Source organism: Salmo trutta, chromosome 16 (genome assembly GCF_901001165.1).
Source record: "Salmo trutta chromosome 16, fSalTru1.1, whole genome shotgun sequence".
NCBI lineage: Eukaryota > Metazoa > Chordata > Actinopteri > Salmoniformes > Salmonidae > Salmo > Salmo trutta.
Genome location: NC_042972.1, coordinates 22,067,325 through 22,085,143, shown reverse-complemented (window position 1 = coordinate 22,085,143; position 17,819 = coordinate 22,067,325). Strand labels below are relative to the sequence as shown.

At 41.3% G+C, this 17,819-nt stretch overlaps 2 protein-coding genes and 1 long non-coding RNA gene across 3 annotated transcripts; 2 read left to right on the top strand and 1 right to left on the bottom strand.

Annotated features, from left to right (window-relative positions):
• The first annotated feature begins 6,787 nt into the window (after positions 1 to 6,787).
• On the top strand, positions 6,788 to 8,325 carry il19l (interleukin 19 like). Its single transcript, XM_029692667.1, has 5 exons — positions 6,788 to 6,946; positions 7,154 to 7,216; positions 7,443 to 7,595; positions 7,734 to 7,796; positions 8,045 to 8,325. Exons 1-5 carry the CDS (start codon positions 6,788 to 6,790, stop codon positions 8,150 to 8,152), a joined length of 546 nt encoding a protein of 181 aa, XP_029548527.1. The 3' UTR covers positions 8,153 to 8,325.
• Positions 8,326 to 12,323: 3,998 nt separating this feature from the next.
• LOC115150316 (zinc finger and SCAN domain-containing protein 2-like) lies at positions 12,324 to 13,628 on the bottom strand. The gene is made up of 2 exons (XM_029693475.1): positions 13,354 to 13,628; positions 12,324 to 13,214 (listed from the first exon to the last, which is right to left on the bottom strand). The coding sequence occupies exons 1-2, from the start codon at positions 13,544 to 13,546 to the stop codon at positions 12,472 to 12,474; spliced, it is 936 nt and encodes a 311-aa protein (XP_029549335.1). The 5' UTR covers positions 13,547 to 13,628; the 3' UTR covers positions 12,324 to 12,471.
• Positions 13,629 to 13,908: 280 nt separating this feature from the next.
• LOC115150317 (uncharacterized) lies at positions 13,909 to 16,378 on the top strand. The gene is made up of 2 exons (XR_003867091.1): positions 13,909 to 14,197; positions 14,380 to 16,378. It is a non-coding gene; the product is annotated as an uncharacterized LOC115150317 (long non-coding RNA).
• Positions 16,379 to 17,819: the final 1,441 nt, after the last annotated feature.

Genomic DNA, 17,819 nt, shown 5'->3' with positions numbered 1-17,819 from the left:
ACTGGGAGACTAGTCAGGATCGAGGCAAAGATGAACGGAGCAAAGTACAGAGAGATCCTTGATGAAAACATGTTCCAGAGAGCTCAGGCTGGGGCGAAGGTTCACCTTCCAACAGGACAACGACCCTAAGCAAGCCAAGACAACGCAGGAGTGGCTTCGGGACAAGTCTCTGAATGTCCTACAGTGGCCCAGACAGATCCCGGACTTGAACCCAATTTTACATCTCTAGAGAGACCTGAAAATAGCTGTGCAACGATGCTCCCCATCCAACCTGACAGAGCTTGGGAGAATCAGCAGAGAAGAATGGGAGAAACTCCCCAAATACAGGTGTGCCAAGCTTTTAGCGTCATACCCAAGAAGACTTGAAGCTGTAATCGCTGCCAAAGGTGCTCCAACAAAGTGCTGAGTAAAGGGTCTGAATACATATGTAAATGTGATATTTCCATAGTTTTTTGTTTGTAAATTAGCAAACATTTCTAAAAAACGTTTTTGCTTTCTCTGTCAATGATGTGCGTACTGGGAGCGGAGTCAGGTGCAGCAGAGCAGAGAGTTGTGAACAGGCACACACTTTATTTAGGCAGGAGAAACCAACAGACGGACGCCACTGCGTCAAAACCTCCATCCAATATGCCAAAGTCCAAAAATGCGCAAACAGTCACAATAATAAAGTCCAAACAAATAAACATACCTCGTGAATATAAAACACAGAATAAACGCACACCAGAAATAGCGCGTCAAAAATGACACAACACGAAACAATCACACACAAAGACATGAGGGGGAACAGAGGAATAAATACATGTAGTGTGATTGGGGAATGAAAACCAGGTGTGCAGGGAACAAGACAAAACGAATGGATAAATGAAAAATGGAGCCGCGATGGCTAGAAAGCTGGTGACGTCGACTGCCGAACGCCACCTGAACAAGGAGAGGAGTCTGTAACCTAAAATTTTTTGGAAAAAGTCAAGAGGTGTAACGGGTGTCGTAATGATTGGACCAAGGTGCAGCGGGAACGTGTATACTCATCTTCTTTAATTGGTAAAAAGAAGGAAAAAAACAAACATAACACGTATACAAACACAACAAACGACACTAACAGTCCTGTCCTGTCCTGTCCTGTCCTGTCCTGTGCTGTGCTGTCCTGTCCTGTCCTGTCCTGTCCTGTCCTGTCCTGTCCTGTCCTGTCATGTCATGTCATGTCATGTGCTCAGACACTAAACAAGGAGACAACTACCCACAAATCCCATTACAAAAACACCCCTCTTAAATAAGACCTTCAATTAGAAGCAACGAGAGGCAGCTGTTTCCAATTGAAGGTCAACCCCATTAACTAACATAGACATAGAAAGACTAGAACTAACATAGAAATAAACTAACAAGAACATAGCCCAAAAACCCCGGAACACTCTAAACAAACACCCCTCTTACATAATACATAGCCCAACAAACCCCGAACCACATAAAACAAACACCCCCTGCCACGTCCTGACCAAACTACAATAACAAATAACCCCTTTACTGGTCAGAACGTGACAAGAGGTCTGAATACTTTCCGAAGGCACTGTAATTGTTAAGGACTGGGGAGATTTTCAGGCAGAAAAAAAAGGAATGGAGCTAAGCACAGAGAAAATGGGTGGAGACTTGGGATTGTGGGAATGAGATGGGAGTTGGGGGTGGAGTCTCACTTTTTTAGTTTTTTCCCTTTACATACTACATCTATTATTATTTTTTATCATAATGATCAATACTTTGTATGTATGTAAAACATTTTTCTATGGTTTTTTTTTGAGTGGAAGCTCACAGGTGAATATGAACTATTACCCCCCAAAAACTAAAATAATTGGTCCCAAAAAGAGAAGAACACATGTATGCAGTCATGAGAAGTTCAGTCTACACTGAAAAACAAAGGAAGGAAGAATGAGTCCTTGCTGAGGATGCATATGTGTCTCATATGTAGAAATATTTTACATTCATACCGCACCATTCATTGTGCTGAAAAGGGTGTAGTTTCACAGGTCAAAATGACTGCAGAAAATGACAACTTCTCCACAAGCTGTCTTGGCCATCCCTGCTTACCTGGATCCTTGTGATGAGTAGTCTAAAAGGTGAAACTACAGCACAAGGAAAGGAGAAAGATCATTTCCATAAGTTTTCAAATGTAAACCTCCACCCACACCTATTCACATAAGCATAAACTCACACCTATCCACGTACTGAGTGAATTAGATGACGTCCCTCAAGACTTAGGTCTAACCTTTCTCCTCATGACACGCCAGCAAAAATAAACTGATCACCCTTTGTTACTCGACAGTTGACGTAGACGCTTTCTTCCTTCTCTCTTGTTGTGCCATAGCTATGATCTTTTGCCAAGTTCTATATACTTCTATTAAATGCCAAAACATACCAGCTAATCCAGCATGAGTCCTGGAAATAACACGTTTTACAACAGTAACTGTAAGCGTCTCGTTCACTCCAGGAATCCTGTATAGCTTGGCCTTAGGGCTTAAATACCGTCAGCCCAACAGCCCAACCTTATTTGTGTCTCGAACTATGAGATCAGAGTCTGCTGCCAGGAAGTGGTTTAGTGAGGAAGACTCTTTTAGGGACACATTACGGTAAACCTATTCCTAGACTAAAAAGCACGTTCAATGGAGTAAATGAATGAAAGCGTTGTAAACCTTCATGTTCATGTCACAGTGAGACTGTCAAATAAAGTATAACCAAAGTGCTTTAGAGTCCAGGAGTAGTCTTTATTATTCTGGGTTCCGCAAAACTGGCCTAGAGAGTTCTAATCAGAAGTTTTCAATCTCACGCAGCTGCAATGGGCTATAATACCCTGAGGGGCCTAACAGCTTTTATTCAAGGGAACTGTAACTCACTCCCATAAACACAGTAAGGCTGACCTCTTATGGTTAGGACATGTATTACATCAATGGAAAAGGAAAGAAAAACAGCACACCCTCATGGTGATGTGCTGACTAATTGAAGACAAACTATGCAATGAAAAAATAAAGTTTCACACTAATTTTGGTAACACTTTACTTGACACCCAGCATCATAACACGTTATGACACAGTCATAACCATGTCATAAGATTTCATAACAGCTGATATAACTTGTCATAATCTGTTATAATATGGTCATAATATTGTCATGACACATATATTTACACCTGTAGTGACATATATTGCATTATTTTATGGCTGGTTATGACACCTACATAAGAGTGACAAAACATGCCCTTATGTCAGTAATCAGTCAAAATGAAGGTGTCTTGTCCTGCTCCTGAAATCTGCTCCTGCATTCATCCCAGTCATCAGCAACAGAGCACTGGGGTAGATGCATGTCTGACATCAATGCGTGCACAATTACAATTACAATTTAATATGGTCTATTTCAGGAAATGTTATATAACATAAACATACTGTTGATAAGTAGTTTATGGTGTCATGGAATGTTTTGCCTTGTGTGGTACGTGTTGTGGGTTTTGACAAGCTTATGTACACTACCGTTCAAAAGTTTCGGGTCACTTAGAAATGTCCTTGTTTTTGAAAGAAAAGCAAATTTTTTGGGGCCATTAAAATAACATCAAATTGATCAGAAATACTGTGTAGACATTGTTAATGTTGTAAATGACTATTGTAGCTGGAAACAGCAGATTTCTTATGGAATATCTACATAGGCGTACAGAGGCCCATTATCAGCAACCATCCCTCTTATGTTCCAATGGCACGTTGAGTTAGTTAATCCAAGTTTATCATTTTAAAAGGCTAATTGATCATTAGAAAACCCTTTTGCAATTATGTTATCACAGCTGAAAGCTGTTGTCCTGATTAAAGAAGCAATAAAACTGGCCTTATTTAGACTAGTTCTGGAGAATCAACATTTGTGGGTTTGATTACAGGCTCAAAATGGCCAGAAACAAAGTACTTTCTTCGGAAACTTGTCAGTCTATTCTTGTTCTGAGAAATGAAGGCTATTCCATGCGAGAAATTGCCAAGAAACTGAAGATCTTGTACAACGCTGTGTACTACACCCTTCAAGAAACAGCGCAAATTGTCTCTAACCAGAATAGAAAGGGGAGTAGGAGGCCCCGGTGCACAACTGAGCAAGAGGACGAGTACATTAGAGTGTCTAGTTTGAGAAACAGATGCCTCACAAGTCCTCAACTGGCAGCTTCATTAAATAGTACCCGCAAAACACCAGTCTCAACGTCAACAGTGAAGAGGCGACTCCGGGATGCTGGCCTTCTAGGCAGAGTTTCAAAGAAAAAGCCATTGGAACACAGGAGTGATGGTTGCTGATAATGGGCCTCTGTACGCCTATGTAGATATTCCATAAAAAAATCAGCCGCTTCCAGCTAAAATAGTCATTTACAACATTAACAATGTCTACACTGTATTTCTGATCAATTTGATGTTATTTTAATGGACAAAAATTAGCTTTTCTTTCAAAACAAGGACATTTCTAAGTGACCCCAAACTTTGGAATGGTAGTGTAGGTGTCATAACCAGCCATAAAATAACGCAATATATGTCACAACAGGTCTAAATATATGTGTCATGACAGTGTTATGACCATATTATGACAGTTTGACACGTTATGTCAGCTGGTATGACATACTATGACATGGTTATGACTGTGTCATAAATGTGTTATGACACTGGGTGTCAAGTAGTGTTACCCTAAGTTTTCCTTGAACGTGGATTTATGAGGGGATGATAGCTATTGAGCCAAACCGGCAAGGAGAGATGAGTCCGCAACTTTCTTTTTTCTTTGCTCATGTATTACGCCAAACATGCATCAAATGTTCTGCCCTACATTTCCTAGAGGAGCGCTGAGTCACTTCTTTATAGTTAGAGAGGAAGTACTTTTTTCTGTTATAGCAGTATATTCTGGTTCCACTGTGTGCTTTGATTTCCTGGACCTGCAGCCTGCTTCCTATACACTTCTTCTCATCCCACATAGCTGAGCAGGTGATGGCTTCCCATAAGCACCTGTCTGGTGGGAGAACACGTCAAGAGCTACAGGCAGAAGGGTGTGACATCATACAGAGAGCTCTGCTGTGGGTGGATGGAGATTCCGTACATATTTATGTCACAAGATGATGAGATGACAATCATTCAACAATGCTATTTTCAGTTCATGGAGAAAAGAGATGCTGCTGGGAAATGTTCTGAAAATACAGCAGAGATGGAGCCAGAGCTTTCTAGCCCGCGCCCCAGCTCAAGCCTCAGCCTGAGTTCCAGCCTCACACCCAGACCCTTGGCCTTCTTGGAAGGTCAAAGAAAGTTAGGGAAGCACCTCACTGGGGCAATGTATTGTTGTGTGCTTCATGGATGTGTTCTATTTAGGAAACAACATGGAAAGTTACTGTGCGCAGAGGTGAAATTGGGGTGGAATAGCAGGGAACGGAATTCTGAAAGTGAAATGATTTTGATTTTGACAGAAACGTACAGTTGTTAGTGGTTAAGGCCTGCAATATAGTAATAATGTGGGTGCTTATATTTGTCCTAGTTCACACATGTACAAGTGTGTGTTTTTTGCATCTCCCAACTCACCATGAGACACCCTTGGAGAGTGGAGTCACATCCAGGGTCAGCCATTATCAATGGCGAACCTGGAGCAATTAGGGTTAAGTGCCTTGCTCAAGGTCACATCGAGAGATTGTTCACCTTGTTGGCTCAGAGATTCAAACTAGAGATGTTTTGGTTACTGGCCCAACGCTCTAACCGCTAGGCTACAGGCTGTCCATAGACAGGCTGTCCATATACCGGCTGTCCATATATATCGTTAACTGACGAGGATATATTACGCAAGCCTTGATATTAAATCCCAGAACTGTCATCAGTTCCTTCCTCTTCCTTAAAATTACTCATGTAGAGATGAGCTGTTATTCCTTCCTATGCTGCTGTATTTCCTTCTACCTGTTTCTGTGTGACTGTGCATGTGAACACCTTGTGGAGTATCTGGCGAAATTCCCCTCTCTGCCCTATAAGAGCCAGACATGAGAGCCAACATGGACACAGAGGACTGCTCATCAGAGAGATAAAGGACACACACACAGAGGACTGCTCATCAGATAGATAGAGGACACACACACAGACACACAGACAGGTGAGTTGGAACACCTGCCACACACCTAAGGATTTGTTGGGGGCATGTGGTCGAAGGGGGGGGGGGGGGGGGGCATGGCGTAAAGGCCGGGGGAGATTTTGACTTGGACGCGGGGAAGACTTTTTAAATTGATTACTGGATGCTGCACTGAACTGACAATACGCTATAAACATGGATATGTCACAAATTATAAAAATGTAACCACCGAGTCATTTCTGGAGGCTTGAAGCAGCGTTACTGTAGCAATAACTCTAAGCAATAACTTAATAACTCTAGCTAACTTAGACTGAGAAGACTTAACATGAATGTGTATGTTGTGATGTCAGTGATGCTCTATCTAAAAGTTGGACTTTTCCTTTTATCAAGTATACTTTTTTCTCCATATACCTGTCAGTAAAAAATGGTTTTATTGTCACATACACCTGAAAAGTGTTGTTTTGTACAGTCTCAGCCATAGTAGTACGGCACCCCTGGAGCAAATTAGGGTTACGTGCCTTGCTCAAGAGTACAACAACAGATTTTTTTACCTTGTCGGCTCAGGTAATCAAACCAGCAACCATTTTGGTTACTGGCCCTATGCTCTAACTTCTAGGCTATGTGTTACCAGTACGTAAGGTGTGTGAGTTTACTTTCTAAGTGATGCTCTGTCTGTCTCTAGGTTGACATAGAGATGAAGCTGCTGTTAAGCCCCACCCTCCCCAGGCTCCTCTTCCTGTTAGCGTGTCTCAGTGGGTGTGGCTTGGGACATGGCACACACCTGGGAACCTGCTCTGTCACCGTACACACTCACGAACTACGCAAGCACTACACAGAGATACGGAGCTCTGTGGTGAGCACACAAACACACACACAAACACAGTCATTTCCATGTCACTGTATTAGAACAAGAAGCCTACCCTGAGGCTCTCAGTCTCTACCTCTCTTTTACTCTCTCTCTTCTCACTCTCTGTCACACTGTCTGTTTTACATATACATATTTTATTAGAGTGAATAGAATTTTGTATTGACTGTGTTGTTGTCGGTTAAATGTGTGCAGATAGCAGCAGACAGTCAGATGGGAGTGAGACTGCTGAGGGGAGACATGATGAGGAACATACAGGTAAATTGTTCTCACTACCTTAATTTGCATATCAATGTTCTTTAAAAGGCACTCAGTCTAGTGTTGTCAATTACGGGAGGACTTTTCCTGGTGCAAAAAAACACATACATGTATCTGTACAAAAAATACAGTAAACCCTCATAACCTTGCAGCATGATATAATTTGGAACATTTCTTTAACAACGTGCTGCAGTAAATGTAACATGTAGTGTGTCCTCCCTTTCAGGAGGGGGAGCACTGCTGTTTCCTGCGTCTATTGCTGCGTTTTTATGTGGAGAGAGTGTTTGTTAGCCACGGCTTGTCTCAGCCACTGCACCGACGCTCAACCAGCGCTCTCGCTAATAGTTTCCTCACAATCAACAAGGACCTGAGGCACTGTGTAAGACACGCACACACTCAGGCATGCACACACACATACATATTAACACACAACAGCACACATTTTACACCTAAAAACTCACACATGAACAAAAGCTACTACTATAGTGATCTAATGACATCTCTTTATGTCCTCCAGCACTGCCACTGTGGAGAAGACACCAGGAGAAAAATGGACTCCCTACTGGCCCAGTTTGACAAGGTAACTACACACACTGACATATAACTATACATATATAGAGAGAGCGAAATAGAGAAAATACTGTTTGGCGAGTGTATGGTGAAAGAGGCTTAGACAGTCCAAGAGAGGAGAGTGAGAGAGAGATGAATCAATAAGATCCATGCCAATGTTAACCTCTCTCCGCCTCTTCTCCATCCTCTCCCCTCATTTATCCCTCCTCTACATTCTACCACACCTCATCTCTCCATCCTCATCTCTCCATCCTGTAGCTGGAGATCTACCGGGCAGCAGTAAAGGCTATAGGAGAGCTGGACTCTCTACTGGACTGGCTGGAAGAACTCAAGCACAACTCACACACAACTCACACAGACAGATAACACACTCATATATGTTTATATGAAAATGTGTAAAGGTTGCAGTACAGATGATATGTTACATTTCTGTTACCACATATAATTTATTTGATGAGATAAGTTTACCTGAAAGGAATATTTATTTATGTGTGTATTCATGCTTCTGTATGTATTAAAGCAGACATATGTCAGTCTCAGATGGTTGTCTAAGTTCCAGAAATAATGGTCTGTGATAGTATTATTAACCAGTGTGAATTTGACCAAATTGTCGATTTTCACTACAAATGACATGTACAGTGCCTTCGGAAAGTATTCAGACCCCTTGACTTTTTCCACATTTTGTTAGGTTCAACCTTATTCTAAAATGTATATATAAAAAAAAAAAATCATCAATCCACACACAATACCCCATAATGATGAAGCAAAAACTGTTTTTTAGACATTTTTGCTAATTTATTCAAAATAAAAAAATGAAATATCACATTTACATAAGTATTCATACCCTTTACTCAGTACTTTGTTGAAGCACCGTTGGCAGCAATTACAGCCTCGAGTCTTCTTGGGTATGACGCTACAAGCTTGGCACACCTGTATTTGGGGAGTTTCTCCCATTCTTCTCTGCAGATCCTCTCAAGCTCTGTCAGGTTGGATGGGGAGCATCGCTGCACAGCTATTTTCAGGTCTCTCCAGAGATGTTTGATCGGGTTCAAGTCCGGGCTCTGGCTAGGACACTCAAGGACATTCAGAGACTTGTCCCGAAGCCATTCCTGCGTTGTCTTGGCTGTGTGCTTATGGTCATAGTCCTGTTGGAAAGTGAATCTTCGCCCCAGTCTGAGGTCCTGAGCGCTCTGGAACAGGTTTTCATCAAGGATCTCTCTGTACTTTGCTCCGTTCATCTTTGCCTCGATCCTGACTAGTCTCCCAGTCCCTGCCACTAAAAAACATCCCCACAGCATGATGCTGCCACCACCATGCTTCACCGTAGGGATGGTGCCAGGTTTCCTCCAGACGTGACGCTTGGCATTCAGGCCAAAGAGTTCAATCTTGATTTTATCAGACCAGAGAATCTTGTTTCTCATGGTCTGAGTCTTTAGGTGCCTTTTGGCAAACTCCAAGCGGGCTGTCATGTGCCTTTTACTGAGGAGTGGCTTCCGCCTGGCCACTCTACCATAAAGGCCTGATTGGTGGAGTGCTGCGGAGATGGTTGTCCAGAGGATGTCTAGAGCTCTGTCAGAGTGACCATTGGGTTCTCGGTCACCTCCGGTCACCTCATGTCCAACTGCTGAGGATTTCTTTGTTATTTGATAAATTTTTAAATATGACTGTAACGTAACAAAATGTGTAAAAAGTCAAGGGGTCTGAATACTTTCCGAAGGCACTGAAGTGTGCAATTGCTGGTACCTGGGCTGTCGTCCTTAAATGTAGTTGATTATAATTTGACAGGCACCTTGCCCTCATTAAGCTCTCGGAGTGCACACTGGACGCTCTGGCCGAGGAGTAGGGTTGTTCTGAGCGTTCTGACCTTACAATGGTAGTCAAGCACCCAAGCTTACTGGCTAAATGTTGGCTAACTAGCTAGCTACTTCCAGACAAATGAGAGAACACCTCACTCGGACCATTTTACTCACCCTAGCAGAGCTGGTTAGGCTGTTTTTATGTTATCCAGAGCATTGATGACTGTATCTGTGCTGCTGGCAACAATTTAATTACTATTTTTTTTGCCGACGTTTATTGACACCGGCCATATTCAACGGGTGTTGAACCTTCGTAAATGAATCAGTTATTCAGACGAGAGTGCTCTGATATTGGAGTAGATAGCCAGAGTGAATTTACGAACGCACCATCTGGCTGTCCCTTCGCCACAGAACGCAGTAAACGTAGTGAGCGAGGTTTAAAAAAACTGCATTCTGAAGCTGCCTTACTCAAAAAAAAATACCAAAACAATAATACCAGAGGTGTCGAGTATGCTGCTTTATTAACTCAATCAATGATTTTGTTTACATTGTTTTCTAACTGATATGATACAATATTGTGACATGAATTAATGCGAGAAGTACACGCAAAACACCGCCATCTCCTGGATAGTGTTGGTCCCAAAACAGATGCCGCTCTAAAGAAAAAAGGTATACCCAAACACGCTTCAGCCCAATTGAAACGAAAAAAGGGGGACCCGGTGCTCGACTGAGGGACTTGAAAATCCCCAAAACATTCCATACCTCAGGATACTTAAACTGGTGACTATCCGGGAGAATAAAGAAAAAGGAGCACTCTAACCCGATTGTTTGTACTGTCAATAAATCAGATTTATGCAGAAACATATTTATTCTCCACGATAGTCACCAGTTGAAGTATCTGGGATAAGGAATGTTTTTGGGATATGCCAATCCAACACACAGCAAAAGTTATGCAGTAATGTGAAATATCATACATCTGTACCTGATAGTATTTATAATAATAAATAAAGGTTGAGAACCTATATTTATTTGAGAGAAAAAAAATTGCCTTCTATAACAAAGCCTGAAATGAAATCAAATTATTAAAAATAAAAAGCTTTATTTACAAGAAGCATGATATACCAATCCACTCTAAGATGCTCACAACAACATAGCATGACATTACATGGACTGGGGCTATGCAAGGTTTATGAGAAAGAACACCATGCAGTGGTGTCAAACCCACTACACAGACATAAGAGGTGGCAGACTAGAGCTGGTGAGGTGGCACACTAGAGCTGGTGAGGTGGCAGACTAGAGCTGGTGAGGTGGCACATTTGAACAAGGAGCCTTGTTGAAACAAAAGATGTGCTGCTTTTAGTACAGCTAGAAGACAGTCACTGATATGCGTTGTGTATAATTCAAAACTAAATGAGATGGCAACTACATATGCTTAAAAATGTATGGTTCTGTTAGGCACACTATTTTGGGCTTCTACAATGTTGTGCATGTTTATTCCTCAATACATTCACAATATAAAATGCCTTTGGAAAGTATTCAGACCCGTTTACTTTTTCCACATTTTGTTAGGCTACAGCCTTATTCTAAAAATGTGTTTACTTTTTTTTTTTAAATCCTCATCAATCTACACACAATACCCTATAATGACAAAGCAAAAACAAGCTTGGTCTGAGTATTTAGGTGCCTTTTGGCAAACTCCAAGCAGGCTGTCATGTGCCTTTCACTGAGGAGTGGCTTCCGTCTGGTCACTCTACCATAAAGGCCTGATTGATAGAATGCTGCAGAGATGGTTGTCCTTCTGGAAGGTTCTCCCATCTCCACAGAGGAACTCTGGATCTCTGTCAGAGTGACCATCGTGTTCTTGGTCACCTCGCTGAACAAGACCCTTGTCCCCTGATTGCTCAGTTTGGGCGGGCGGCCAGCTCTAGGATGAGTCTTGGTGGTTCCAAACTTCTTTCATTTAATAACGATGGAGGCCACTGTGTTCTGGGGACCTTTAATGGTGCAGAATTTTTTTGGTACCCTTCCCCAGATCGGTGCCTCGACACAATCCTGTTTTGGAGCTCTACGGACAATTCCTTTGACCTCATGGCTTGGTTTTTGCTCTGACATGCACTGTCAACTGTGGGACCTTATATAGAAAGTATTTCCAAATCATGTCCAATCAATTGAACTTACCACAGGTGGACTCCAATCAAGTTGTAGAAACATCTAAAGGATGATCAATGGAAACAGGATGTAACTGATTTCAATTTTGAGTCTCATAGCAAAGGCTCTGAATACTTATGTAAAAAATGTATTTTTTTTTTAATTTGATAAAATTTCAAAAAACGTGTTCTCACTTTATCATTATGGGGTATTGTGTGTAGATTGCTACGGATTTTTATTTACTTAATACATTTTAGAATAAGGCTGTAACGTAACAAAATGTGGAAAAAGTCAAGGGGTCTGAATACTTTCCTAAGGCACCGTATATTTAACCAAGATCATTGACCTGATGGGTTTGTTTGTCCTGCCACTACAGGTATAAGGTAGCATGTCTTCAAATCTGAAGCACTTTCCCATCAAAATGTAAACATCCTTTATGTATATAGATAACACCAATGTACTAGTTTGCTGTGACTTTAAGGTGTAATCCAAATGGGGGACTCATATGTTGGGAAAAACTTAAAAAGCTTACTGTGTAAACTAAAAATACTAGTTCTACAAAACATACTATCCACTTTTGTGCCATGCTCAGATGGGTTATGAAACATCAGCTTTTTACTATCGAAAGGTCTTACTGCACAAGTGAGAGAAATATTTTACCCTAAGCAGCAATGTCATGTTTCTCACTCTGTGTTCATCCTCATTCTCAGTTCTTACAAGTGAAGCATTAACCACAAAAAGTCAGCAACGTGGTTGTTCTCTGTGAATCTGTTGGTGCTGTTTTAGAAATCGTGCTGCCCTGAAGCATTTTACACACATGGGGCACTTATATGGTTTCTCACCTGTGTGAATACTAATATGTTCTTTCAGGCTAAACTTCTGAGTGAAGCATTTGCCACAATAACAACACTGATATGGTCTCTCTCCTGTATGACTCCTCATATGCTTTGCCAGGGATTTGGTGTAACCAAAGCATTTGCCACATTCTTTGCACTGATATGGTTTCTCTCCCGTGTGTATCCTCATATGGACTGTTAAGTTATGCTTGAGGCTAAAAAATTTCCCACAGTCTTCGCATTGATGTGGTTTCTCTCTTTTGTGAGTCACCATATGTTCTTCCAGGCATATCTTCTGGCTGAAGCATTTGCCACATTCACTACACTGATATTGTTTTTCTCCAGTGTGTGTCCTCATATGATCCCTCTCTCTGTTCTCCACCGTTTGGGTTTGGTAAAGATGTGAGAGCTGAGGTGGGTCCTGATCACAGTCACTTTTCACAAAGGAAGGATTGTTTATGAACTCTTTGATATCAGACTCCAGCCCCTGAAGCTGCTCTTCCTCCTGACCTGTCCCAAACTCCTCCTGTTCCTCTTTAATCTGAGTGGGCTCTGGGTCCTCCTGCCCCAGACTGGTGCACCACCACTCCTGCTCACAGTGCTGCTGCTCCTCCTCTTCAGGGACAGGGAGTATTAGCTGCTGGGGATCTAAAAGTAAAAGGAAAGTCAATCAATCAATCATTATATTACAATCGATCATGACATTATTTTCAAGAAACAATTGTCTATTGGTTGTTTATTGGCAATGTGGCTTGCCTGCTTGATTGATGTCATAGTCGCTACCAACCTGCTTTATGCAAATGTATCTTTGGTTGGGTAACGACATCCAGCAGCATCCGTAGACGATCGATCTCCTCCTTTGAACGGGAGATTTCTTCCTGGTACTCTGATACCGTTTTTTCCACGACCACAAATATCTCAACAGCCGCCGCTGTCAATCGCTCGGTAAGAAACACATTCAGCAGATGAAGTTTGGACATTTTGTAGCATGAACGTGTATCAGTTCCTATTGTTTAACTCACGTGGATTAGTAGTATTATGTTGTGTGTAAACCGTGAACCATAGACTGGGAAAGGAAAGCGGATGAACGTCACAAGAGTAGCAGAGATTGCAATACCGCCCCCTTTTGTGTGGGTTGACTACGATAATGTTGCTGTCAATGAATGGATGTCTACAAACGTAAGTGCTGTCAAAAATATGTGAATATTAAAGAGTAAGGTTAAGTCATATTACATTTAGGATTACTCAGCGCTGCATTCATCCAAAATGTGTGGTTGGTTTGTTTATGGCTTTATCTCCCTCCAGTCCGACAGGTGGCGGTATACCAATAGCGACCAATGAACAAAGAGCGGTAAGGAAGCATGCACTGTTTACTTCCACATACCGTAGGACAGCATTTCTCTGGACATTTTTTTTGTACACTATCATAATGTCTAAACTACATCTGCTGACAGTGTTTGTTACCGAGCAATTAACAGCAGCAGCTTTTGAAATGTTTAGGGCCGTGGTTAAAACGATATCGGAGTACGAGTAAGACATCTCCCGATCAAAGAAAGAGATCGAACGTCTACAAAGGCTAACGTTACTAACGTTAATGTCATCACACAGCCTGACATAGTAATATAAAGCAGGTCTGTAGCGTATACTGATGTTTCCATAACTTTTTACCTTCACATATCATAAAGACGTTTCAGATAAACCATACAATATTGTGGCCAGACGTGCATGTGCGCAGTCGGATCTTCAGTGTCAGAGGAAAATAACTATCTATATCATACTATAGTTCGAGATATTTATTTTTTCATCTCTACAGATCCCCAGCCGCAGAAGTTCCCCCTGAGCAGCAGCACTGTGACAGGAGTGGATCCCAGGTCTGGGGCAGGAGGACCCAGAGCCACCACAGGTTAAAGAGGAACAGGAGTAGTTTGGGATTGGTCAGGAGAAAGAGCAGATTCAGAGGCTGGAGTCTGATACCAAAGATTCATATTAACTTCTCCCTTTGTGAAAAGTGATTGGGATCAGTACCCACCCCAGCCCTCAAGTATTCACCAAACCCAAACCGTGGAGAATGACTTACTACCCACTAAAACAACAGAAGAGATCCAACTAGAACATGGAGAGGGCTATGGAGTATCAGAACCAAACAGTGAATTACAGCCCCTCTCTCCAGTAAATTCAGACTGTTCTCCAGCTCAGAATAAAAACAGTGAATGTGTCGATAGTTGTACATCAACTCTGAGAAAACAGTCTGACAAAAGATCTCTGGGGAGAAACCGTTTAACTGCCATGTGTGCAGCAAATGTTTCCTTATAGAGGAATACTGTCAAAGACATGCAAATACATACAGGGGATAAATATTTTCATTGCCATGGTTGTGGCAGGTGCTTTACCAGAAAGGGACAGTTGGCAGAGCATTTAAGATAGTTACATCCAGAAGAGAAGCCGTTCCACTCCCAGGTTTGTTTCAAAAGTCCTCATCTTTTGCAGGATCATATGAAATTACACACAGGGGATACATATACACTCCCCTCCATATGTATTTGGACAGTGAAGCTAACATTTTAAAATTGGCTCCCGCATTTTGGATTTGAGATGAAAGGTTTCATATGAGGCTACGGTACATAATGTCACCTTTTATTTGAGGGTATTTTCATACAGATTGGTTTTACCATTTTAGAATTAAAAGCATTTTTATGTATCTAGTGCCCCCATTTGAAGATGTCATAAGTATTTGGACAAATTCACTTAGTGTGTTTGAAGTAGTAAAAAGTGCGGGTGCGTATTCCGAGCAACAAACATGTTGCTTGTTGGATGCATTTGTTGTCTTTTGGGTTATGTTTTGCCCAATAGGAACTGAATGGTTAATTATAACTGGAGTCATTTTCTAAGTAGATCAAATGTTTCTGCACACTTTAAAATAATCCTGAATGAATCATGAAGAGGCTACAACAAAACATGCCAACCTCTCACCATTGCCATCTTCTCTTCCTACCTACAATAAAAGGGACTCCAAAATGACACAATACATTATTCACCATTTAGTTCCTATTGGGCAAAATATCATCTGAAACACCACCAAAACTAACTGCAAATGCATCCAACAAGTTTGTAGTCACGTTTGATGTAGTCATTGAGTGCAAGGAATTTGGGACAAAATAACTTTTGACTAATAGAAGTGAAATACTTATTCAAATTGGGGAACTTGATACATTTCATGCTTTCATTTTTAAATGACAAAACATATGAAAATGCCCTCAAATATAAAGGTGACATTCTGTACTGTCGCCTCATATGGAACATTTGATCCCAAATACAAAATGCTGGCGTATGGAGCCGATATTAAAATGTTAGCTTCACTGTCCAATACATGGAGGGAAGTGTACATGCTCACTGTGTGACCACAGTTTTATAGCTCAGAATAGACTAAACATCCACCAGCTAGTTCACACAGGGGATAAGTTTTTTAGCTGCAATGGGTGTGGCAAATCTTTCCCTAGGAAGGGATATTGACATACATATGAGGATACACACATGGTAAAAAACTTTGTTGCCGTGTTTGGCACAAAGGCTTCCATCAAACAGAGCATATGAAGACAAGACCCAAGGCTGGAGGTGCTCTGTGAGGGAAATAGGATTCAGTCAGAATATCTGAAGGAACAGTTTAACAAATGTAGGACATTCTCCTCATGTCACTACTGTTAGTTGATTTAATCTAATGTATTGATTGATGAATGAGAGTAATTGACAATTTGCTATTTTTGTGTCCAAGGATAATATTTTATATATAAAAAAACTAATCTTATTACAACACATTTCTATATGTTCTCTTCTGTTTGGCACTGTATAAATGTATCACAAAGAATGATACATTTGTACAGTTTTTGCATATCAAAGGGTGAAAATATATTGGGCAACTGTCCACGGTTGAATTTGAACAACTAAAATGGGATATTGGTGTCGTTCATAAGAAAACTGCAAGTATTGACACTTGTCCATACAGTTAAAAATAAAAAAAAGACGCCTTCATCCAGCAAGGAGAGGGCTGCACGACACAGGTCACAGGTCACGGATAAATTCTGATCCTCTAGCAACGGAGGAATACCTTGCCAAGAAAAGAGTATGGTAGCATTTTCTGAATTTCATTGTACATTTCAACTTATTTAGTTAATTGTATGGTCAGTGTAGAGTGATTTACATCTGGTATCAGTTATTGTTTTGCTTTTAGTTATCAAAGAAGGGCTCAAGGGAAGAAGGATCAACCTCCAATGGAATTGATGTCTGAAACAGCCAGGGCACAAAAAAAGGGAACAGTGGAGGGCAACAAATGCTCTTATGGACCAAAGCGGGACCTTCAACCAGAGTAGTCCTCAGTCTCAACACATGACAAAGCAAAGAAAAGTGCAGATTGCAGAAACAATGCAAAAGAAACAACTACGGAGGGTTGAACAGAAATTGCAACAAAGCAAAAGGGGGAGAAATTCCCAAAATATTTATAGAGGTCAAACAAAACCAGAAAGCAAGTAAGCATACAATAGAGGAAAAAAACTATTTGGAGAAAAAAGTTGAGTTATGAAAACAGTGGGATGAAAACAGTCACCTGCTGTTTAAAATACTGTAACCAAAAACAATGTCAAAGTTCAGAGAAGAGGTCTTGTTTAACCTCACAGAACTGCAGCATTCAATGAATGGGTGAACTCTCCATGTTGTACAGGCAGGCAGTTTGTGCCCATTTTATATAACTGAATGTGTGACTAACACTTGTACCTGTTATAAGGCTAACCTGAAAGTGCAAATTGTGAGGGCTCATGCCAGTGTCCTGTGTAGAAAACGATTTTAAACATCATTCATGTAAAAACACCAAGTTTCTGGGAAGAAACCATTTCAGTGTCAAGATTGTGGTAAACATTTCAGTCGAAAAGGAAGCTTGCAGATGCATGAGGACACACACGAAGGAGAAGCTGCATCGTTGCCATATTTGTGGAAAGAGCTTCCCTGACCACACGTATGACGAGTCAGAGGGTTGAAACCACATCGCTGTGATGAATGTCACAAGGTCTCCGCTGAGTGAAGCCCTGACCCTGCATATGAAGACTCACCTAGAGGAGAAACCGCATCCGTGCCATGAATGCAGCAGACTTCAATCAGATGGGATCACTTAGAAGGTATATGAGCTTCTTTCACAAACGGGAGGAATCATGATTTGCGTGGGGAAAATGTGTCAGTTTAAACTAGATTGAAAGATACAGTATGTAT